The 26,125-nt window shown below is 45.2% G+C and overlaps 1 protein-coding gene across 1 annotated transcript in view; it reads right to left on the bottom strand.

Moving 5' to 3' along the window:
* Positions 1-26,125, bottom strand: part of RHAG (Rh associated glycoprotein) — a 112,127-nt gene that overhangs the window by 4,946 nt on the left and 81,056 nt on the right. The window contains exons 5-7 of the mRNA XM_040427227.1: positions 5,540-5,706; positions 3,933-4,070; positions 1,890-2,011 (exon numbers count right to left, since the gene is read on the bottom strand). Of these exons, the coding sequence (XP_040283161.1) occupies positions 1,890-2,011; positions 3,933-4,070; positions 5,540-5,706 (427 nt within the window). The remainder of the gene's footprint in view (positions 1-1,889; positions 2,012-3,932; positions 4,071-5,539; positions 5,707-26,125) is intronic.

Genomic DNA, 26,125 nt, shown 5'->3' with positions numbered 1-26,125 from the left:
TTTTCTCTATTTGAACTACTGGCTTTCTGAGGGATTCCAGGCATCCCTGTACAGAAGTATTCATCCCGGGCTGCATACCATCCGCTGTGAGGGGCTTGTGCCAACCTGATACATGTCTACATTAGAGTTGTGCCTAATATAGCACAACTCCACCAGGTGAGCCTCCATTCATTGGAATTTAAGACGTTATTACCCTATGGTGCGCCATTTTTTTGTTCTACAGCGGAACGAAGCCTGCTTTTATTATCAAACAAAAGAGACAGGTAGTGCCGAAGATAAGGAGGTTGTTAGCAGGGCCACAAGGATGTGGTGTACTGCGCCATCAGAGATGGCATACCGTACTCTCCTCAGTTTTGACCACAGGAGAGGATATGGCCTTTGGAGGACAGATGAGCAGTGACTACAACATGTGAGTCTCCATCGTGATCACACCTGTGTTCAAGACAACCTCTTAATCAAGGTTGCCAACCTGAATGTTTATTTATTTTGAACAACTTATTCCAAAATCACGGACTGGCAAAACATTTTAGGGACAAATGGGAAGACCATAATAAATGATAACGATTATTAGTAATACATGTCTATAGCTCAGTATACTGATAAGAACTCATTACCAGCATTTACTGTGAGCTGTAAATTGATGATAATTACCACAAAAATAATCTATTTAAGTACCACTAGCCTTTAAAGAAATCACAGACACATCAATTTTTTTTCACGGACACAGAAAAAAGTTGTCAATTTTTGCAGACTGTCCAGATTTATCATAAGGAGAATTGCAGAAAGTGGGTTGGAGAATTTCCTAGACTTGTCGCTGTCATGTTGACCAGAAGCCCATGCTGAATTAATTTGTTTAATGGTTATTTTTGGTATTTACCAGTGTCAGGATGTGCAATCCTGTGTCCAAGAAGGCCCCTCAAATATGGTGGCAGGGACAGCCCAGAAAAAAAGTTGGGGGGTTGTAAGGATCAGGAACTCTCTTCCTTAAGTAGTTGTAGCACAGTTGTGTATATGTTTTAAGTAGAGATGAGAGACTTTCTCAAAAATTCGATTCTGCCTTTTGTGATCCCTCTTTCCCAGAGTTCCTTGGTCCAAGTCCTAACACGTGCAGCAGCCATTTTAGGAAAAAATGCATTTCGTTACCACGAAGCGTGAGGAAATTCGGATTCGGTGTAAATTGAATTTTTCCTGAAATTCGGATCGAATTCCACTTCGTCAACTTCGATTCGCTCATCTCTCGTTTTAAATGCATATCTAAGTTGTTTTATGACTGTCATGAAGATTGCCATGTGTATACTGGGAGGTCCATTGTGGTCATGTTGGATGGCACAAAGAGCATATGTATATGTGAGGTGGCATGTTCTACCCCTTTGGAGCCTCTGAAAAGGTACATGAGGCTGACCCAATCCAGCTAAGCTGGTTTGTCTGTTACAAGTAGAAGATCAAGCCCTGTGGTATGTGGTGCCCAGTGCAAGAGGTAACATTGGACCATGGGAGGACACGTGTCATGAGGGAGTCCTGTGCTGAACTCTGGCTAAAGTGAGCTACCCAGAAGGGTTAAACGTCCATCCTATAGCATTGAATTCAACACGGAGCTCACCACTGATGCCTACCATTCCTATTGTAATCTGTTTGGTTATTGTACCTCTCACCTGTGACGTGTATGGGATGTTTCCAGAGAAAAAAAGCTTACTCTATTAAATTTTGAGATTGAACAATGAATTAAAATAAATGATAAATGTGCAAAATAATGATGATAATAATAATAATAATAATAATAATAATAATGTACTTCTTTTTCACAAATTTGACATTTTCTTGTCATATATGCATGAGGAAGAATACAAATGACCAGCAGATCTTATTAGCATTAAAAGGAAGTCACTCACTTGGGTTTCGCCCCAACGGCTGTGGCTACAACACCTGCGATCCCACCTAAAATTCCTGGTAAACCATGCAGGTTGTGTACACCACATGTGTCTTGAATCCGAAGCTTGGAAGCGAAAATTGGCTGAAAGAGATATTGTGAATGAGAACAAAGTCAATTCAGAGATTTCTACATAACGAAAAATAAAGAGATAAAAATATTACATAACATGAGTATATGTAGATATGCTAATTTGTCCTTCTTGGCTCATGATCTTCTGAAATGTATTGTACAAGATGACGATTTTTTAATAAAAACATGATTTTGAGATATTTTGCCACTAGATGTCTATCTTACATTTTGCCACTCGGTGTTTGTGATTTGACTTGCTGCCTGTCAAGCATTTTGCTAGCACATCAAGATACTGTGTTGAATTTGTTTAGTAAGATACTGGAGTCTTTATAGGGGCTATCCTTTGAAGCAAACCTTTCTTTATATGCCATATTAGGGCATATGGACATCATAGAGTGAGGCCCCCACTCGGGGACCCCATCTATGAGCCTAAACAGAGACCTACTTTGTAGGAGTGTCTCCTGATCAGATGGACCTCAGTACGCCATCTATTACAATACATGGTTGGTAATTAATTTCAATAGCTGCCATGATATACTCCATTTGTCTTTCGGCAGCCACTGGAGGGGAAATTCCTGTCTGACCTTTCCTGGGGTGGTGGGAGAGGAACCTGGGGCAATGAGATAACCCCTTAACCAAATCTGAGTTAAGGTAAGGGTGGACACATCTGTATATAACAGTCTAGTTGTTATATTTAGGCTGGTTTCACATGAGTGAAGCATCCCACGCCAGATTAGTGGACCAATGCAAAGAGAAAAAGTAAAAAGTTAAAAATGTGCTTTTCTTAAATCTGTATATTGCTTGTACTGCATGTATTTGCACAGTGTATTGATAGGCCATATCCATAGCCACCACAAGATGGGGCTGGTGACACCTCCCATATACTGTATAGTGAGGGAAAAACATTTTAGTCAGTCAGTCTAGCCAGATTTAGATAGATGTGGGAAGTAAGTATTCGGTGTGGGCAAATTTTTTACAAGTAATTCATGTGATTGAAGACAGTCTATGCAATACTTATTATACACAGTAGTGACACGCCCAGACGAAGGCAGCAGTCGAAACGCGCGTCAGGGTGGAGACATTCCCTCTTGATTCAAGGTTTTGTATGGGTGGGTTATTGTTCTCATGCATTTTCACATTGATCCGCTTGGACATTACGTGAGACTTATGTCTAGCACTTGGCGTTGCATCGTGCACTTTAGTACCAGTTGTATTTGGATAACCATTCAGTTAGATAATATTGTGATTTGGGTTTGTTCTCATGTGTAATACTGTGAGCCACTATCGTTCTGACCTTATTGACAATTGAAATATTTTGTATAGTGATCTTATAGGGTATTATGTGCTATATATTGTGTATATGCACTGTACACCTCAATTGATACAATTTACATATTTAATGCCTTATAAGAATTACTCATATTGTAGTTTAGTGCACATATACTGAACCGATAGTGATGTTGCGTGTTATTTATCTGATTTGGTTTTGTCCCACCCATGCTTAATGTACAGTATATGGACGGTAAATCATGTAATTGATATATTGTAGAATCATGTGTTGCTTCTGAAGATATGTTTCCTTGAGGTATGTGTCTTTTTGTAATGTGTCTGATTTTTAATTACTGTATGTGATTTTAGTGATACATTAATAAAGTACCTATTTTTAGATATTTGGGGGTTTGGAATATTTTTTGGTAGGTTGTATCATTAGCTCCACTGGTCGTGTGGATAGCCTGTGAACTGCTTATGGTTGTGTATGCAATACAGCTACAAACCCCAACCCCACTAGAGGTCTACTGACTGAATCTAACAGCATCATAGGGATCAGCTAGGATTTGTATCCATAATATAGGCCAAAAAAAATATTAACTTGTATTACGCCTTGGCTTTAGGCACTTTCATTTGGGAACAGGCCACTTAGGTTTGTACTCACAGTTAAGAACTTGAATCCCAAAGTAGAGATTATTCCAGCAAGAAAACCAATAGTCATTGCTCCAAAAGGTCCAATATTCATGTCAGCACAGGTACCTACTGCGACACCTCCAGCCAGGGTGGCATTCTGGATATGAACCTGTATGGGACAAGACAGTGACCTCAGGCTTGTTGATCATTTAGAATTGACTTTGTTTATTCAGGATTTTTTTTTTTATTGTGTTAATTTTCAAAAATATGCAAGAATAAAAGTTTACAGATGCAGTAGACCTGAGCTTGCTTAAGGGCATTTCATCAAAACATATATAGGTACCAAAGCCAACTTTGGATCCATATTTTAAAATGGTTTTAAAGTTTAAAAATCAAATCCCAAAGTTATTCACCGAAGTCTTGTAAGTCTTTGGTGATAACTGACTTCGCCTCACCAGAGCCCATACATTTTAATGCCGTACAGAGATAGGTCTCTGTACACCATTAAAACTTGCTCAACACTACCCCTCATAGCCCAATCTGTTAGCAGGACAGGGTTCCCATCACTCCTGTTGTACAGTAGAACCTCTGTCAAGGCAAAGAGAAGAAAATGCACTGGAGAGTCAGACTATGTCCATTATTGTCTACAGTTAAGAAAAGTCAGAGCCAGTGCGGAATACCCCTTTAACATCCCCACCACCACCATTCATTCTAAACAGTGTTTGTGCAGGCAGGAAAGGACAATACTGTGTTTAATTAACACTGCTAGCAGCAGTGTAGCTTCAGAAGTGTGTGTGGAGGGCAATTCTGAGAGATATTTCTGATGCTGTCATTGGGTTAAAGCCACAAGTTTTGTAATAGTGTAATTAATTGCAAGTTACAATCAAGCTGTATATACCTGTAGCTTTTATTCCAGACCTGATTTCTAATAGCTGTGTCTCTTCATGTATCTCACCTAGCACTGGTCTTGTTTCAAAGCTTAGACTGTCAACAATCAAACAAGACCTGGCTCATATCTGTATGTGCTACCCAACTCAAGATATAAATGTTTAACATAGGCCTGATTTAGCTGGCTGTGATCTCAGCCAGCCTGGGGGGAGAGGGGACAGTGGGGAGTGCTGACAGACTGCATAAGGAGAGACTGTACATGACCCCAGGGGGAGGGTAACAAACTTTTGGGAAATGTGATCAATTTTGCTTCACCAATCAATCAAATTTGATGTGACTGTTGGGGTTTTAATGAGGTTGTACGGAGAGAGAAAAATAGTTGCTTTCTTCTAGAGCCACATTACATCACCTGTCCATGGGTTGTGTCTAGTACTGTAGCTTAGCTCTGTTGAAGTAAATGTAGCTAAACATCATTTCCAAACATAATTCACTGACAGTTGTGGCGCTGTTTTTGGAAGAAAAAAAAAAAAGCCATGCTTTTCTAATCCTGTGCAAAATATCAAAGGGAAGAGTTGGTCATATGAACAAGAAAAATGCTACAAAGGACAAATCCAGCTCACCTGCATCTGTAATCATAACATTTTTTCTACACACAAAATAGTATGACATTGAAATGACTGTCCATGTGGTCGTGGAGTAGATAATTATCAATATCTGTGAAATGGTAACAATATTCGTGCAAGTTCGTACCATGTCAAACTTTCCTTTGTGTTCTACCAAGCTGGAGAAGGCATAAGCAGTAAGCACACAGGCCGCCAGCGAGAAGTAAGTGTTAATAATGGCCATCTCTTGGTTTGCTCCATGATCAGCAATGGCTGAATTAAAGCTTGGCCAAAACATCCACAGAAAGAGGGTTCCTAAAAAAATAAATATATATATATATATGAGAATACCCAGACTATGTTTATGAGATGTTTATGAGTAAGGATTCATTGTGTGATTGACTGAATACTAGTGATGAGCGGGAGGTGCCATATTCGGTTTCGCGATATTTCGCGAATATTCGCATGAATATTCGTGTTATATTCGTCGAAATCGAATATTCGCAATTATTCCAATTATCGCGAAATTATTTTTCGCATATTGCGAAAATTTATCTTGATAGTATAAGGCAACGTTCCTATGCTAATGACTATGGCTAGGCTAATATGTGTATATTACGAAATTTCGTAATATTGCTCTAACTTCGTCTCTTAGAATATTACGAATATTCTAAAAGACAAAGTTAGAGCAATATTAAGAACATTTGCAAAAGTCGAAATTGCGATGCGAGTAATATAACACGAAATAGTCGCATGAAGATTTAAACTTAGCACTGCTATATTCCATATTCTAGCCTAATATGGAATATAGCTGTGTTAAGTTAGCACTGCTATATTCCATATTAGGCTAGAATATGGAATATAGCTGTGCTAAATTGAAATCTTCATGCGACTATTTCGTGTTATATTACTCGCATCGCAATTTCGACTTTTGCAAATGTTCTTAATATTGCTCTAACTTCGTCTTTTAGAATATTCGTAATATTCTAAAAGATGAAGTTAGAGCAATATTACGAAATTTCGTAAAATACACATAGATTGTATTTAAGCTAATATACTGCTATAGTAATAATTTTTAATAGTGTACATATTTTACAAAACTTAAGTTCAGAAGAGGCAAAAAAAATTACAGGAAAAAAAAGGGATTATAGCACTATATTAGCTAAATTACAATCTATATGTGTATTTTACGAAATTTCGTAATATTGCTCTAACTTCGTCTTTTAGAATATTCGTAATATTCTAAGAGACGAAGTTAGAGCAATATTACGAAATTTCTAAAAGACGAAGTTAGAGCAATATTAAGAACATTTGAAAAAGTCGAAATTGCGATGCGACTAATATAACACGAAATATTCGCATGAAGATTTCAACTTAGCACAGCTACACTCCATATTCTAGCCTAATATGGAATATAGCAGTGCTAACTTAGCACAGCTATATTCCATATTAGGCTAGAATATGGAGTATAGCAGTGCTAAGTTGAAATCTTCATGCGAATATTTCGTGTTATATTACTCGATGCGTTATATTAAATTGCGATGCGACTAATATAACACGAAATATTCGCATGAAGATTTCAACTTAGCACAGCTATACTCCATATTCTAGCCTAATATGGAATATAGCAGTGCTAACTTAGCACAGCTATATTCCATATTAGGCTAGAATATGGAGTATAGCAGTGCTAAGTTGAAATCTTCATGCGAATATTTCGTGTTATATTACTCGATGCGTTATATTAAATTGCGATGCGACTAATATAACACGAAATATTCGCATGAAGATTTCAACTTAGCACAGCTATACTCCATATTCTAGCCTAATATGGAATATAGCAGTGCTAACTTAGCACAGCTATATTCCATATTAGGCTAGAATATGGAGTATAGCAGTGCTAAGTTGAAATCTTCATGCGAATATTTCGTGTTATATTACTCGCATCGCAATTGCGACTATTGCGAAATTTCGTAAAATACACATATAGATTAGATTGTAATTTAGCTAATATGGAATATAGCAGTAAGTTGAAAGCGCCACTGACTGGAGCAGCCAGGAAGCCAGGAATCCAAAGGACAGGTAAGAACAACTTTAGGGAAGTGGGAAAGAAAAAAATATAATTAAAAAAAAAAAGAAAAAAAACGAATATTCTATTTCGCGAATATATAGAACGATATTCTAAATATTCGCGAAATCTCGAAATTGCGATATTCGAGAAAAAAATTCGCAATTCGAATATTCGCGCTCAACACTACTGAATACCCATTTAAAGGGATCCTGTCACCAGGTTTCACCCCTGTCAGCTAAACATATGCTGATGTTCAGGGCGTCTTCACGATTCCTAATGTGGGCTTATAAATGTCATCTGTGGGCTTATTTAGCTAAAAAATTGCTTTTACTAACCTGTCAGTCAAACAAATAAGGTGCCCAAGGGGATGTTAATGGATGCAAGGTGCCGGCCGCACCCGCCGCCGTTCGTGCCCAGCGCCACCTTTCCAGACTTCTGCGCCGCCTCCTAATCCTCTGTGGCCTCTCGCTCTCCCTCCCTCCCCCCTCCTCCTGCTGTAAGATCTCGCGCTTGCGCAAAGGGCTCTGCCTGATGCGCCCGTGCGGACTTCTCCATTTGGCTCCTTCCAGCGAAGTGCGCATGCGCCGGCACTTCGCTCAACCCCTGTATGCGCGAGATCTTACAGCAGGAGGAGGGGGGAGGGAGGGAGAGCGAGAGGCAGCACAGAGGATTAGGAGGCGGCGCAGAAGTCTGGAAAGGCGGCGCTGGGCACGATTGCGGCGGGTGCGGCCGGCACCTTGCATCCATTAACATCCACTTGGGCACCTTATTTGTTTGACTGACAGGTTAGTAATAGCAGTTTTTTAGCTAAATAAGCCCACAGATGACATTTATAAGCCCACATTAGGAATCGTGCAGACGCCCTGAACATCAGCATATTTTTAGCTGATAGGGGTGAAACCTGGTGACAGAATCCCTTTAATAACAATGATAACAGCAGCAGCAGAAGAGGGGTGTGCTGATCATGTGGGAGGCAGTGACCTTTCCCACTCATAAGGCCTCATGCACAGGACCGTTCTTTTTTTACGGTCCGCAAAAACGGGGTCCGTAGGTCCGTGATCCGTGACCGTTTTTTCGTCCGTGGGTCTTCCTTGATTTTTGGAGGATCCACGGACATGAAAAAAAAGTCGTTTTGGTGTCCGCCAGGCCGTGCGGAGCCAAACGGATCCGTCCTGAATTACAATGCAAGTCAATGGGGACGGATCTGTTTGACGTTGACACAATATGGTGCAATTGCAAACGGATCCGTCCCCCATTGACTTTCAATGTAAAGTCAGGAGTCCCTTTTATACCATCGGATCAGAGTTTTCTCCAATCCGATGGTATATTTTAACTTGAAGCGTCCCCATCACCATGGGAACGCCTCTATGTTAGAATATACTGTCGGTTATGAGTTAGATCGTGAAACTCAAATCCGACAGTATATTCTAACACAGAGGCGTTCCCATGGTGATGGGGACTCTTCAGGTTAGAATATACTAAAATAACTGTGTACATGACTGCCCCCTGCTGCCTGGCAGGTGCTGCCAGGCAGAAGGGGGCAGACCCCCCCCCCTGTTTTTAACTCATTGGTGGCCAGTGCGGCCGGCCCCCCCTCCCCCCCTGTAGTTAACTCTTTGTTGTCCAGTGCGGCTGGCCCCCCTCCCTCCCCTGTAGTTAACTCATTGGTGGCCAGTGGGCCCCCTCCCTCCCCTGTAGTTAACTCTTTGTTGTCCAGTGCGGCCGCCCCCCCCCCTTCCCTCCCCTGTAGTTAACTCATTGGTGGCCAGTGGGCCCCCCCTCCCTCCCCTGTAGTTAACTCTTTGTTGTCCAGTGCGGCCGGCCCCCCCTCCCTCCCCTGTAGTTAACTCGTTGGTGGCCAGTGGGCCCTCCCCCCTCCCTCCCCCTCCTAATTAAAATCTTCCCCCCTATCATTGGTGGCAGCGGAGAGTACCGATCAGAGTCCCAGTTTAATTGCTGGAGCTCCGATCGGTAACTATGGCAACCAGGACGCTACTGCAGTCCCGGTTGCCATGGTTACTTAGCAATTTGTAGGAGCATTATACTTACCTGCGAGGCTGCGATGTCTGTGTCCGGCCGGGAGCTCCTCCTACTGGTAAGTGACAGATCATTAAGCAATGCGCCGCACAGACCTGTCACTTACCAGTAGGAGGAGCTCCCGGCTGGACACAGACATCGCAGCCTCGCAGGTAAGTATAATGCTCCTACAAATTGCTAAGTAACCATGGCAACCGGGACTGCAGTAACGTCCTGGTTGCCATGGTTACCGATCGGAGCCCCAGCGATTAAACTGGGACTCCGATCGGTACTCTCCGCTGCCACCAATGATAGGAGGGGAGATTTTAATTAGGAGGGGGAGGGAGGGGGAGGGCCCACTGGCCACCAACGAGTTAACTACAGGGGACGGAGGGGGGGGCGGCCGCACTGGCCACCAATGTGTTAACTACAGGGGGGGGGGGCCTGCCCCCTGCTGCCTGGCAGCACCTGCCAGGCAGCAGGGGGCAGTCATGTACACAGTTCTCAGTATATTCTAACTAGAAGCGTCCCCATCTCTATGGGAACGCCTCTGTGTTAGAATATACTGTCGGATTTGAGTTTTCACGAAGTGAAAACTCATCTCTGAAAAAGGTTTATGCAGACGGATCTTCGGATCCGTCTGTATAAAAAGTAACCTACGGCCACGGATCACGGACGCGGATGCCAATCTTGTGTGCATCCGTGTTCTTTCACGGACCCATTGACTTGAATGGGTCCGTGAACCGTTGTCCGTCAAAAAAATAGGACAGGTCATATTTTTTTGACGGACAGGAAACACGGATCACGGATGCGGCTGCAAAACGGTGCATTTTCCGATTTTTCCACGGACCCATTGAAAGTCAATGGGTCCGTGAAAAAAACTGAAAACGGCACAATGGCCACGGATGCACACAACGGTCGTGTGCATGAGGCCTAAGCCTGTGCATTTGAAGACATGGCTACATGTGATAGAAGTACTTAGGATAGCAATAGAGATGAGTGAATTTCTTGAAATTAGTTTGGGGTTTAATTCTAATCAACCACTCAGAAAATTATATTCTGGTACTTATGAAATGTGCACCAGCTGGCCTAAAAAAATTAATGTATGGCACACAAAGGTCTTCTAGGGCTCATATTTTTTCTCTCTTGTCTTTCTCTCTTTTTTTTTTTTATCAATAGTTTTCTCTGCTCCTCCCTTCAAGCTCTTTATTTAACACATAGATTGCAATAATAAATAATGTCAGCATGTATAGCTATGGATAAACACATGGTTGGTCTGCTAAAAAACAGGCTGCTTAAAAATACACTTGGGTCATTTATAAAGCTGGTGTAAAGTAGAACTGGCTTAGTTGCCCATAGTAACCAATCAGACTCCACCTTTCATTTTGCACAGCTCCTTTGGAAAATGAAAGGTGGAATCTGATTGATTGCTATGGGCCAGTTCTACTTTATGCCAGTTTGATAAATGACCCCAACTGTGCCGTCGGATTTTTCATGTTTTTAGAATTAAAAAAAAATCCCAAAACTTGTGCCTTATTGGGGAAAGATGTCTGCCGGGGTTTAAACACACACTATGGTATTGGAAAAACCAGTGGATTATTCTGAACAATCATCCAAAAATGATGCCTTAACAAGGACAGCTTCTACAGAGGACCCTATCTGGGATGGGTTTATACTATAACGAACACTTATGCCTAAACGGCTACTAACCACTCTTGTCCCAGATACTAAAACTTAACTTTTACTTCTTTATTAAAACAAGTAAGAAAATGTGACAAGTGAGCTAGCTGAAAGATTAACACTGACTGTACCCCAGAGAGAGGTGCTATTAATGACTGGTATAAAGCGCATGTGTGCAGGCGGGGGTGCACTGATCCGCACTGCCTTTCACCACAAACCCTGATTTATTTGCTAGGGTATTGCACTGTGCTTGATATCTATTATTCCCCCACGATTGGGGTGTAAATTGTGGAACAGTCCTGTTCACACTAAGTGTTTTGCACCAAGCACCCAGATTGCAGTCTAGCGTCAATGGAGTACAGCAAATTAAAATCTAAATTCCGCCCCCCAACATGTTTCGCCAGCTAATCTGGCTTCATTAGGGGTAATGGGCAGACTTGAATGAAATGAACTGGTGGTAATGTGCATTGCAGCCTGTCAACGGTTTTTCTAGCATATTGTGATATTGTACTGAATTGGTTTCATGATTTTTTCTTTTATCTTTAACGCAATTCAAGCTAAGATAAATATGGTTACACCTGTACTTTAGCCAAAGAAGCCATGAAAAATATTATAGCAGCATGAGATGAGTGTTCTGAACTTGTGGGAGACAATCATGGGCATAGCTATAGGGGGTGCAGAGGTAGCAGTCGCTACCTGGCCCAGGAGCATGAGGGGGCCCAAAGACCCTTGTGCCACATAAGAAGACACACAATGCACTGAGGGAAGGGGGGCCCAAGCTGAACTCCTGCACCAGGGCCCATGAGCCGTTAGCTACGCCCCTGGAGACAATGGCTTGTGCAGTCATGTGGTTAGACTAGCGAAGACATGGCTGTAGCCAATAATGCCCACCTAATGATTGCAGCAGCAGGAGATGGATGATCTGATTTTGTGGGATACAGCAACCAGTCCACTTATATGGTTCTGAATTTGAAGACAACAGTTTTGAGAAGTTGGGAGTGAAAGAGTATGCTGTAGCCTATGAAACCATGAATATATGAGTGACCTGATCTTCCTGGAGGTAGTGACCTTAGTCATTTTGTTAATGTGGACACATTAGTCAGTAGGTGATGTGTTGAAATATTTCAAAATGTTTACTTTGGAAGCCCTTTAGTTGGACATTTCATCAGATATTAACAGAATAGCTTTTTCAGTAACGGTATAAACCTTAACTTTATTAATAATTTACATTTCATGATTACTCTGGTCATGTTTAAAGTAGCTGGGAAAAGGGCTCTAGCAGGACAAACAGGATTTTAGGAAGAAGCAAATAAATTGGCAAGAATTTGATTGTGACAGTTCATCTTTTAACTTAAAATTGTCCTTACTGTGACTCTCCATGACAAAGCCAAAAGTTGTGAAAATTAAAGGATGGTCTGGTATTCAAGATGAGTTTATTGATTTGTAAGAATTCATTTTTCTCATAAAGCAGGATTCTGCACCCCCATCGGGGTCTGTCTGAAGATGAGGACCCCTCACCCATTGCTTGATTGACAAAGCTGGACATCTCAGCTGACACTAACAATCTTGCGCCTGCGCTGCTGATCCCAGAGGTGGCGCAAGTACAGAGGCTTTGCTTCCAATACTTGAACAGTGACTGTGCTGCTACACATACAGTTGCGTCACTACCAGAAGCAGCAATTTTTAAAGGTGTTTTCCAAGATTTTTTAACTGATGACCTATCTTCTAGATAGGTCATCAGTATCTGATTTGTGGGGGTCTGACACTCAGGACCCCTGACGACCAACTGCTTGAGAAGGCACTGACGCTTACAGCTTAGTCTAGGCAATGTGATGTCACGGATGCTGTGAATAGTCAATGCCTGAGGATGCCTGACAGAGCAGGCTCAACCCAGATACAGTTGCAAGAAAATGTATGTGAACCCTTTAAAATTATATGGATTTCTGCACAAATTGGTCATAAAATGTGATCTGATCTTCATCTAAGTCACAACAATCACAGTCTGCTTAAACTAATAACACACAAAGAATTAAATGTTACAATGTTTTTATTGAACACACCATGTAAACATTCACAGTGAAGGTGGAAAAAGTATGTGAACCCCTAGACTAATAAAATCTCCAAGAGCTAATTGGAGTGAGGTGTCAGCCAACTGGAGTCCAATCAATGAGATGAGATTGGAGGTGTTGGTTACAGCTGCCCTGCCCTATAAAACACACACACCAGTTCTGGGTTTGCTTTTACAAGAAGCATTGCCTGATGTGAATGATGTCTCGCAGAAAAGAACTCTCAGAAGACCTACGATTAAGAATTCTTGACTTGCATAAAGCTGGAAAGGGTTATAAAAGTATCTCCAAAAGCCTTGCTGTTCATCAGTCCACGGTAAGACAAATTGTCTATAATTGGAGAAAGTTCAGCAATGCTGATACTCTCCCTAGGAGTGGCCGTCCTGTAAAGATGACTGTAAGAGCACAGCGCAGACTGCTCAATGAGGTGAAGAAGAATCCTAGAGTGTCAGCTAAAGACTTACAAAAGTCTCTGGCATATGCTAACATCCCTGTTAGCGACTCTACGATACGTAAAACACTAAACAAGAATGGATTTCATGGGAAGATACCACAGAGGAAGCCACTGCTGTCCAAAAAATACATTGCTGCACGTTTACAGTTTGCACAAGAGCACCTGGATATTCCACAGCAGTACTGGCAAAATATTCTGTGGACAGATGAAACCAAAGTTGAGTTGTTTGGAAGAAACACACAACACTGTATGGAGAAAAAGAGGCAGAGCACACCAACATCAAAACCTCATCCCAACTGTGAAGTATGGTGGTGGGGGCATCATGGTTTGGGGCAGCTTTGCTGCGTCAGGGCCTGAACGGATTGTTATCATCGAAAGAAAAATTATTTCCCAAGTTTATCAAGACATTTTGCAGGAGAACTTAAGGCCATCTGTCCACCAGCTGAAGCTCAACAGAAGATGGGTGTTGCAACAGGACAACGACCCAAAGCATAGAAGTAAATCAACAACAGAATGGCTTAAACAGAAGAAAATATGCCTTCTGGATTGGCCCAGTCAGAGTCCTGACCTCAACCCGGTTGAGATGCTGTGGCATGACCTCAAGAAAGCGATGCACACCAGACATCCCAAGAATATTGCTGAACTGAAACAGTTCTGTAAAGAGGAATGGTCAAGAATTACTCCTGACCGCTGTGCACGTCTGATCTGCAACTACAGGAAACGTTTGGTTGAAGTTATTGCTGCCAAAGGAGGTTCAACCAGTTATTAAATCCAAGGGTTCACATACTTTTTCCACCTGCACTGTGAATGTTTACATGGTGTGTTCAATAAAAACATGGTAACATTTAATTCTTTGTGTGTTATTAGTTTAAGCAGACTGTGATTGTCTATTGTTGTGACTTAGATAAGGATCAGATCACATTTTATGACCAATTTGTGCAGAAATCAATATCATTCCAAAGCGTTCACATACTTTTTCTTGCAACTGTACATAATGGGTTGTAACTGGGATAGGATCGGGTGCTGAACCCCAGGACTGGAGAGCACAGGGAGTGCAGAGCTGTCCCAGTAGGAATATTTTCAGCATTCAACACTGTTAAAGTGTTAAAATCACATGAAGAGGGGAACTATTAAAAAATAAATTCCCTTACGTCCTCAACAGCAGCACAGATGGGGTTAACTGCCCCTGTGGACTGGTAGGACCGGCGGAATTTTAATGAGCCCAAGAACCAATAAACGATCTTCAGCTCCCTGAAAGGGAGGAGATCACCCCCCAGCCCACCGTGTTTTTTTCTGTCCTCTGGACAGGTGGACTGGCGTGTCGCTCCCTCTCTGGGAGCTGAAGATTGCTTAGGGGTTCTTTTCCCCTCCTTAAGCTTAGCTCGCTTTCTATGGATCTCAGTGCCTTTATTTTAGGCCTGATCATGGCGATTTCGGTCTGGGGTACCGTCTGGGAGGGGGGCATCCCCTCCCCTCTTCTCTCATCATCTGTAGACGGTGCTCCGTCCCTCCGTTACCGCATGTGTGCGGCGCTATGGGCGCCGCCATTTTCCGGAAGTGACGCGCCCTAGGTGCGCTACGTCACTTCCGGTTTTCCGAAGCGTTGCGGTGATGTATAAAACTCACCTTTCTTTTAAACTGGCTCCCTAGAAGGTCATCCTGGATTTAGGATTAGTCTGGGGAGACAATTTTCGTATAGGTAGAGCCAGTATAGGCTCTGGTTTTTCTACAAGAAAAAAAAAAAAAAAAGGGAGTGGTGCTGATCTCGTTTCAGGAACCCGCCCATTGGGCGGGGCTTCCTCCTTTTAAGCGCCCAGAGCCCATCAGTCAGTGCTCTGGTTGCGTTGCTTTCACAAGTTAGCTCCAGAGCTCTCCTGTGCTTTGTGATATTCCTGTAGTATTGCTTTGCTTGGGTTTTGTACTTCCTCTTCTTTCAGCTCTATTTCTTCTAGTGCTGGTGGGCCCCCTTAAGGTCTGGTTTTTCTCCACCTCCTGATATTGTAGGTGTTATGACCTGTTTTGTTTCTTCCATTACAGACTATGGCTTCCCCTAAGGAGCAGGATCAGCGGAAGGCTGGGGCCAAGAGGAAGCATTTGGCATGTTACGAATGTAACACACCTCTAGATGACAGCTGTCCTTACTCCAGATGTGAGAGTTGTCGCACGGCATCCACGGAACCCACGATGCAGGAGATGTTTCAATGGACCAAGACATACGTGGATGATTCCATCAAGGGAGTAGTTAAGCTGCTTAATGAGAGGCTACCAGGTCCCTCTCAGACTCCCATGGAGGTGGTCGCACCGGTCGAAAGACCTACCCCCTGTTCAGTGGGGTCTTCTTCTTCTGAGGAAGAAGAATCTACTTCTTGCTTTTTCCCTCCAGAAAAGACGCAGAAGTTACTCAAGTCCATCAGGTCGGGGGACCAGGATGTTGACATGGGGGAGTCCTCCGATCCCGCCGGTCGGACACAGCGTGTCTTTAGAGCGGATGAGACCCTCCTCTCTGTGATGCGCACAGAGTGGAAAAAGCCTGAGAAGGGTCCAGTGCTTACCAGAAAATTCAGACTCATGTACCCGATGGCTAAACCCTTGGTGGAATCGTGGGGTTCCGTTCCCAAGGTGGACATGGCTATAGCCAAGTTGTCCCGGCACACTCTAGTCCCTGCAGACGATGGGTCTAGCCTGCAGGACCCTCTAGACCGGAGGGCTGAGTGCACCCTTAGGAGGGGTTACGCGGCGGCCGCTGCCTCCGCATCTACTTCCATTGCGGCCACTGAGGTAGCCACCTATCTACGCTCTAGGCTTAATCAAATCCAGACGGATGTGGACCAGAGCGTATCAAGAGACGACATCCTGGCAGCCTTCAAGTCAGCCAACCTGGCTATGGACTTTTTAGTTGATTCCTCCCAGATGCAGCTGAAGCTGGCCGCCAAAACTATGGCCCTAGTTTCAGCTGCCCGCAGACCACTCTGGCTGAAACCGTGGATCGCGGATAACGCATCCAAGTTTAACCTTTGTGGGCTCCCCTTCGAACCAGATAGGTTATTCGGGTGCGAATTGGACAAAATAATGGAGGGGCTCTCCGATAAAAAAGGGAAGAGCCTCCCCCAGCAGCCCTTTCGGGGACGCCCCAGACAGGAAAAGAAGGGCGGAGGTCGTCCTGGGCAGCAGTCTAGGCGCAGAGATTGGGGGGGGCCGTCTCGTAAATATCCGAGACGCCCCCGCAAACCCACCAGGGAGGCAAAACCCTCCTGACTATGGGCCTTCTCGAGGCTCTTGGATAAGCCCTGCTGCCCCTGCAGTGTCTCCTCTAGATTTTCCCGTACCCCTCCCCCATATTCCCGCGGGGGGCCGTCTTACCCATTTCAAAGACTCTTGGAGCCGGTTGATTGCAGACCCCTGGGTCCAGGACATAGTTTCCGCCGGGTACCGGGTAGATCTTATCTCTCTCCCCCCAGAGAGATTCATCGCCACACGAAACTTCGGGTCTGCCAAACAGGTGGTCCTAGAATCACATTCAGGACTATATTTCCAAGGGAGCCCTAGAGGAGGTACCGGCAGGGGAGAGGGGCCTAGGGATTTATTCACCAGTGTTCCTGGTTCCCAAGAAGACAGGAGATCTCCGGATGATCATCGATTTGAGATTCCTCAATCGGTTTATAAGGAAAACAAGGTTTCGCATGGAAACCATAAGGTCAGTCAGCCATATCCTCAATCCTGGGGACGTCATGGTTACTCTGGACCTCAAGGATGCGTACCTTCACATTCCGATCCATTCCGCTTCCCGGAAACTCCTCAGGATCGCGGTCCAGATTTCAGGGGTTTGCAGGCACTTTCAGTTCGCCGTGCTTCCCTTCGGAATCTCTTCCGCCCCCCTTATCTTCACCAAGGTGGTGGTTTCGGTGGTGGCAGCTTTGAGACTCCAAGGACTGACTATTATTCCTTATCTGGACGATTGGCTTTTCATAGCCTCTTCAGTTCCGATCCTTACCCACCATCTTCAGGTCGCAATCTCTTTTCTCTTCCGCCTAGGCTGGATTATCAACTGGCAGAAGTCGAATGTGAGCCCATCGACTTCAATCCATTACTTAGGATTCGTGGTCGACTCTGTGGAGATGTCCCTCCAGTTGACTCCAGAAAGGAGAGCGCGGATTCAGGACCTGGCAAAGGTCCTTTATGTCCCTCGTCGAGTCTCTATCCGGACTCTCATGAAGATGCTGGGGCTCATGTCAGCGGCTGCGGATGCGGTCCCTTGGGCGCTATGGCACATCCGTCCTCTTCAGTCGGAGGTCTTACACCTATGGAACGGCAGCCCTGCGGGGCTAGATTCCCTGTGCTCCCTGTCCGGTCAAACCCGAAATTCCCTCAGATCGTGGTTTCAGCTACCAGCAGGGAAGTCTATGACCCAACCAGCTTGGGTCATATTGACTACAGACGCGTCCCTTGTAGGCTGGGGCGCTCACCTGGACGGATCCCCAATTCAGGGATCTTGGTCTCCTCTGGAGCGGCATCTTTCCTCCAATCTTCGCGAGATGCGAGCTATCCGGCTAGCCCTCCTTCACTTTGCGCCTCAGATCCGGGGCAAAGCAGTGAAAGTCCAGTCAGACAATATGACTGCAGTTCTCTATATAAACAAACAGGGAGGCACAAGATCATTGCCCCTTCTGTCAGAGATCGGGGTAATTCTTCGGTGGGCAGAGCTGAACCTTTCCCATCTATCTGCCGTTCATATTCGAGGCTCCCTCAATATGATAGCGGACCGCTTAAGTCGAGGATTACCGACCATGGAGTGGTCTCTGCATCCGGAGATCTTCAGGCAGCTAGTTCACAGATGGGGTATGCCAGAAGTGGATCTCATGGCAACCAGATTCAACGCCAAGGTGATGAGGTTCTGTTCCCTCTACAGGGAAGACAACCCCCTGGCGATAGATGCTCTGTCAATACCGTGAAGGTTCAGGCTGGCTTACATCTTCCCTCCCTTTTCCATGATACCGAGGGTATTGATGAAAATCCGTCAGGATCAGGCGTCGGTAATAGCCATCATACCGTTTTGGCCCAGAAGATCCTGGTTTACCCAGCTCATTCAGATGAGTCGGGGACAATACTGGAGACTCCCCCCGGAGCAGACCCTGGTGTCGTGGGACACTCACCTCTGCCTAGATCTGCACAGGTTCAACCTGACAGCCTGGAGGTTGATCAGTCCCTTCCCAACATAGAAGGGCTTTCCGAGTCGGTCCTGAGAACTTTGTCGCATTCCCGAGCAGAGTCTACAAAGAAGGCCTACTCCAGGATCATGAGAATCTTCGAGGCATGGTGTGATTCCAGACAGGTGGCGTCTGCAGATCCGCCCCTTCCTGCGATACTTCAATTTCTTCAGGATGGATTAGATAGAGGCCTATCTCCAGCTACCTTGAAGGTACAGGTTTATGCCATCTCGGCCTGTCTCAACAGGCCACATTCTCGGGACCCACTCATCAAACGCTTCCTGAAGGGAGCTGAAAGACTAAAACCTACTATACTGAAACATATCCCCCAGTGGGATCTTTCAGTAGTGCTCAGGGGGCTAGCATCTCCCCCCTTCGAGCCCTTGGAGGAGGTAAATTTTAAATTTTTGACTTTAAAGATGGTCTTTCTTCTGGCTATAGCTTCAGCCAAAAGAGTTTCTGAATTGCAGGCTTTCTCCGCAATTCACCCGTACATTATTTTTCTACAGGATAGAGTACTCCTGAAGTTTTTACCTTACTTCAGGCCTAAGGTGCCTACTTTCCAGAACATCAATCAGGTAATATCTTTACCAGTTTTGTTTACAGCCTCCTCCTCTGATACTCCAGCTAGAGACCCGCTGGATATTTCAAGATGCCTCCAGATCTATGTGGATAGATCTAGTGAGTTCAGGATAGATGAGAATCTTCTTATCCTGTTTGCCGGTAAGTCTAAAGGCCGTAAAGCGTCTAAAGCCACCATTAGTCGCTGGATCAAGGAGGCCATTATGGAAGCTTTCGTCTCCCAATCCTTAGATCCTCCTGAGTTTGTGAGGGCCCATTCTACTAGGGCGGTCTCCACCTCGGTTGCGGAGAGAAGACTCCTCCCCTTAGAGTTGATCTGTAAGGCGGCCTCCTGGAGCTCTGAGTCAACCTTCATCTCCCATTATAGGATAGATGCTAGGATGGCAGAGTTTTCGGCTTTTGGGCAGACTGTTCTTAGTTCTGCCAGGCATGAGGACCCTCCCTAGGGGATTCTTCTTGCTATCTCCCCATCTGTGCTGCTGTTAAAGACGTAAGGGAATCGTTAATTTCTAACGATAATTTGTTTTCCCTTAGTCCTAACAGCAGCACACAAATATCCCACCCTAAATACATTATGCTTGTTAAAAACACGGTGGGCTGGGGGGTGATCTCCTCCCTTTCAGGGAGCTGAAGATCGTTTATTGGTTCTTGGGCTCATTAAAATTCCGCCGGTCCTACCAGTCCGCAGGGGCAGTTAACCCCATCTGTGCTGCTGTTAGGACTAAGGGAAAACAAATTATCGTTAGAAATTAACTAAAATCCCATTGTGGATAACCCCTTTAACATGAGCTTGATCACTTCTGTCATAGACTGAAAATGGTTTACGATTGCAGCCTATGGGAGAATCAGTTTGTAAACTTTGCTATGGCAGGTTACAGAGCCTTTACAAGGCCCTAGGCTGCCATAAAAAACAAATGTTACTTGTGATCTTCTCGGATGGAAACCACAATTGATTACAACATCTGAGGGGTTAAAAATCTGTAATTAGAGTTAACGCTGGTCACGAACTCAGCCATTGAATGTCTGCTCTGTAAAACAATGGACACCTGGTGGCTATAGCACCCCCTCAGCTTCAGAGCAGGCACCATCTTTAAAGGCCTGACATCGGCCGTACATGTAATACACAGTTGTCACGGGGTTCCGAAGGTGCACTCAGTCCCCCATCGCCCGCAGACCTGTTGCTTAGCTTTGGGAATGAGGATCTGTGTTTGACCTCATTCCCAGGGCTGCTTTACTAGCTGGGTGGCTCCCTGCTCCTAAGTCTGCCTTGAGCGCCGAGCTGATCACTCGGTGCTCGACTGGTTGGTCTGTCGGTCATGTGACGCTGGCCACGTCACATGACCCTCACTCCCCACTATAAATACAGGCAGCCTGCTGGCTACAGGTTGCCTGTTAATTTCTAGGTTCCTGGCTATTTGTTGGACTGCTGAATACTTAGCTGATCCTGTTCCTTGACCATCCTTTTGCCTGATCCTCCTGTACTGCGCATCCGTCCTGGTATTGTGACCTCGGCTCCCACCTGACTACTCTCTTAGGACTCCTCTTGTACTTCTCTGCTCTCCTGGTATTTGACCCCGGCTTCTCCTGACCATTCTTTGCTTAATCCTTTGTACTTTGTAGCTTTCCTGGTATTGACTCGGTCCGTTCACGTCCTGTTGTTTGTCTGTCTGTCATCCCTGCACTTATTCCAAGTTAGGGATTGCCGTCCAGTTGTCCCCTGTCATTAGGACTCGCGAGGCAAGTAGGCAGGGCCAGGGGTAAGGGTGGAGCGCAGTGGTCACTTCCCTCCCCCCCCCTGTGTGTGTGTGTGTGTACGCGACCGTTACAGATTAACAGGCCCAATAACCACTGTATTATGAATCCTCTGGTGACCCTGACTGACTATGTCTCTAATCTGACGCAGATGGTGCAGGAGTTAGGGGAAAAACTCAGCTCTTTTGAGTTAGGGCAAGGCTCTTCCACTCCTCAGGCCTCCAGTCCGCATTTTGAGCCCCAGATTAAGCTCCCAGAAACCTTTTATGGAGACCGGTTGAAGTTTCTCTCTTTTAAGGAGAGTTGCAAACTTTACTTCCGTTTGCGCCCCGTGTCCTCTGGGCCCGAGAGTCAACGTGTGGGCATTATCATTTCCCGATTACAGGGTGATCCCCAGGACTGGGCGTTCTCTTTACCTGCTGGCGCCAGTTGTTTATATTCTGTGGAGGGGTTCTTTCAGGCCCTAGGTACCCTCTATGATGAACCAGACAGGGCTCTAGTAGCCGAGACGGCTCTAAAGGCACTGGTTCAGGGCAATTTACCAGCGGAGGATTATTGCACCCAATTCAGAAGGTGGTGTGTCCCCTCAGGATGGAACGAACCAGCCCTGAAGAGTCAGTTCAGGTCAGGTCTGTCTGATAAATTAAAGGATCTTCTGGTCAGTTTTCAACTTCCAGAGACCTTAGAGGAGATGATGACCCTTGTTGTCCGACTTGACCGACGGGTTAGAGAGAGACGACAGGAACAACAGTTCTCTTCCCAGATAGTGGTCCAGCCAGAGGCCTATCCCAGAGACAATGCTGAGGTCTCCACCGAGGAACCCATGCAGGTTGGCATGACCCGAGGGAATCTTCGCCGCAGACGTGGAGAATGCTTTTACTGTGGAGATTCTGACCATTGGATCAACCAACGTCCTAAGAAGGTCCTCTCTGTCAAGTCTCCTAAGGCAAGGCAACCTAAAGACCAGGTACACCCTGAATTTTCTAAATGTAAGCTTTCGGTACCCATTACAATTTCTCTGGGAGTAGATAAATGGCCGGGTAAGGCCTTTATTGATTCTGGCTCAGCGGCTAGCTTTATTGACTCTGAGTATGCTGTAAGATTGGGTATTCCTATGTTTTCCTTACCAACTCCTATCCATGTCATGGCTATTGATGCTACTCCTCTTATTGGTGGTACGGGGAGCTTATGTACCTCGGAGATTTCTCTAACCGTGGGTGTGTGCCACTCAGAGAAATGTTCGCTTCTAGTCCTGGAGAACCTACCTGCTGAGGTGGTACTAGGGTTGTCTTGGCTCCGACTACATAACCCCACTATAGATTGGTCCAATGGGGAGTTGGTGAGATGGGGGCCTAAGTGTGACTCGTGCCTGTCCGTGGTACAGGCTGGGGTCTCAGTAAAGTCTGATACTTTACCCTCTGTTGTTAGAGAATATTCTGATGTATTCTCATCACCAACCCCGGAGGTTCTACCCCCCCATAGACCTTATGATTGTACCATAGAGCTAGTAGAGGGGGCCAAGTTTCCTAAAGGACGAATTTATAATCTTTCTATACCAGAACGCAAGGCCATGGAAGATTATATTAAGGAGAGCCTTGGTAAAGGGCATATTAGACCTTCTGTCTCTCCTATGGGGGCAGGGTTTTTCTTCGTTAAGAAAAAAGATGGTGGTCTTAGGCCATGTATCGATTACCGGAGATTAAATAAAATCACTGTCCAGAATAGATACTCCCTCCCATTGATTCCGGATTTATTTAACCAGATCCTGGGGGCAACCTGGTTTTCCAAAATTGACCTGAAAGGGGCATACAATCTAATCCGAATCAAGGAGGGAGACGAATGGAAGACGACGTTCAATACTCCGGTAGGACACTTTGAATATCAGGTGATGCCTTTTGGACTCAGCAATGCCCCAGCTGTGTTCCAAAACTTCATGAATGACATTCTTAGGGAGTTCTTAGGTAAATTTGTTATTGTCTATCTTGACGACATTTTGATATTCTCTCCTGACTTCGAATCCCATGTGTCTCATGTTAGACAAGTATTAGAGGTGTTGAGGGAGAATCAGCTATCCGCTAAACAAGAGAAATGTGTCTTTGGTGTGCAGGAGATTCTGTTTCTAGGGCATGTTCTGACTCCTCACGCCTTCAAGATGGATCCTGGTAAGGTACTAGCAATTAAGGAATGGGTAAGACCTTCATCCTTAAAGGCCTTACAACGGTTCTTAGGTTTCGCCAATTACTATCGTAAATTTATTATGAATTTTTCCGTAATTGCTAAACCGTTGACCGACCTTACTAAGAAAGGGGCGGATTTTGAGAATTGGTCTACTGAGGCCATTTCTTCATTTGAAAAATTAAAAAAGGCATTCAGTAGCGCTTCCATTCTGATCCAGCCTGATCAGGAGAAACCTTTTATTGTGGAGGTGGATGCGTCCGAGGACGGCGCAGGAGCAGTCCTTTCACAGGGTCCTGCTAGCCTCACTAATCTGAGACCATGTGCCTTCTTCTCCAGGAAATTCTCTCCCACGGAGAGAAACTATGACATAGGGAATAGGGAGCTGCTGGCCATTAAATGGGCATTTGAGGAGTGGAGGCATTTTCTGGAGGGGGCAAGGCATTGCTTAACTGTTGTCACTGACCATAAAAACCTTATGTTCCTCGAGTCTGCTAAGAGGTTAAATCCCCGTCAAGCCAGATGGGCTCTGTTTTTTACTCGTTTTGATTTTTCCATCACGTTCAGGCCGGGAAGTAAAAATGTGAAGGCGGACGCATTATCTCGGAGCTTCCAGGCTTTTCAACCTACTGAGGTACCACCTGAATCCATTCTACCAGCAAAAATCTTCTTAGCAGCTCTTACCCAGGATATCTCGGCTCGCATTAGGTTGGAACAACATCTGGCACCGGTATCCACCCCAACAGATAAGTTATTTGTTCCCGTACAATTTCGTCTCCAGCTGTTGGGTGAGTGTCACGATTCTGCCTTTTGTGGACATCCGGGTGTTGAGGGCACTAAGGATCTGGTTTCTAGATCTTATTGGTGGCCCACTCTAACTAGGGATGTCAAGTCCTATGTGTCAGCCTGTGAGGTTTGTGCCAGGTCCAAGACACCTAGGACTCGCCCTGCTGGTAACCTACGACCCCTACCCATTCCCAGTAGACCCTGGTCCCATATCTCGATGGACTTTATAACTGACCTACCGCCGGCGGAGGGTAAGACTGTAGTGTGGGTAGTGGTGGATAGGTTTAGCAAGATGGTCCATTTCATTCCCCTGTCTAAACTCCCGAATGCCAAAACCCTGGCGTCTATTTTTGTGAAAGAAATTGTTCGATTGCATGGTATCCCGGAAAATATTGTTTCTGACAGGGGTGTGCAGTTTGTGTCCAAATTCTGGAGGGCCTTCTGTCAAAAATGTAAAATTTCATTGTCTTTTTCCTCTGCCTACCACCCTGAGAGTAATGGGCAGACTGAACGCCTTAATCAGTCTGTCGAACAATTCTTGAGGTCGTATGTTGCTGATGACCAGCAATTATGGGTGAAATTTCTTCCATTGGCTGAATTTGCTTTGAATAACCATGTCAATTCTTCCGCTGGGGTCTCCCCTTTCTTTTGTAACCATGGTTTTCATCCCCATTTTCATTCTGGGTCATCCGTCTCCTCCTCTAACCCTGAAGCGGATAAACTCTCCTCCGAACTGTGCACAGTTTGGGCCCGGGTTCAATCGAACCTAGAAAAGGCTCAATGTTCTCAGAAACTCAAGGCCGATAAGAGACGTTCAAGGGGGGTAAACTTTCAGGTTAGGGATAAAGTATGGTTGTCCTCCAAGAATCTATCTCTCAAGGTAACTTCTAAAAAATTTGCTCCTCGTTTTATTGGACCATATAAGATCACGGAAGTGATTAACCCGGTATCTTTTAGGTTGGAGCTGCCCGAGTCATTCCACATTCATAATGTGTACAATAAATCTCTGCTTAAAAAATATTTTGAACCGGTAGTACCATCAAAAGCCTCACCTCCGCCGGTTCTTGTTAATGATGCTGTCGAGTATGTGGTGTCTAAAATAGTGGATGTCCGGAAGGTGCGTAATTCCTTGCAGTACCTGATTCACTGGAAGGGGTATGGACCTGAAGAGAGATCTTGGGTACCTGCCAGGGAGGTTCATGCTCCTAGACTTGTTCGTAAATTTCATTTAGAACACCCTGAAAAGCAATCGCCTGAAGTCTTGGGTCCGGTGGCCCCTCGTAAAAGGGGGGGGGGGTACTGTCACTGGGTTCCGAAGGTGCACTCGGTCCCCCATCGCCCGCAGACCTGTTGCTTAGCTTTGGGAATGAGGATCTGTGTTTGACCTCATTCCCAGGGCGGCTTTACTAGCTGGGTGGCTCCCTGCTCCTAAGTCTGCCTTGAGCGCCGAGCTGATCACTCGGTGCTCGACTGGTTGGTCTGTCGGTCATGTGACGCTGGCCACGTCACATGACCCTCACTCCCCACTATAAATACAGGCAGCCTGCTGGCTACAGGTTGCCTGTTAATTTCTAGGTTCCTGGCTATTTGTTGGACTGCTGAATACTTACCTGATCCTGTTCCTTGACCATCCTTTTGCCTGATCCTCCTGTACTGCGCATCCGTCCTGGTATTGTGACCTCGGCTCCCACCTGACTACTCTCTTAGGACTCCTCTTGTACTTCTCTGCTCTCCTGGTATTTGACCCCGGCTTCTCCTGACCATTCTTTGCTTAATCCTTTGTACTTTGTAGCTTTCCTGGTATTGACTCGGTCCGTTCACGTCCTGTTGTTTGTCTGTCTGTCATCCCTGCACTTATTCCAAGTTAGGGATTGCCGTTCAGTTGTCCCCTGTCATTAGGACTCGCGAGGCAAGTAGGCAGGGCCAGGGGTAAGGGTGGAGCGCAGTGGTC

This window comes from Bufo bufo, chromosome 4 (genome assembly GCF_905171765.1).
Source record: "Bufo bufo chromosome 4, aBufBuf1.1, whole genome shotgun sequence".
NCBI lineage: Eukaryota > Metazoa > Chordata > Amphibia > Anura > Bufonidae > Bufo > Bufo bufo.
Note: the sequence above shows the minus strand (reverse complement) of the source record. Positions and strands in the feature narration are given on the sequence as shown.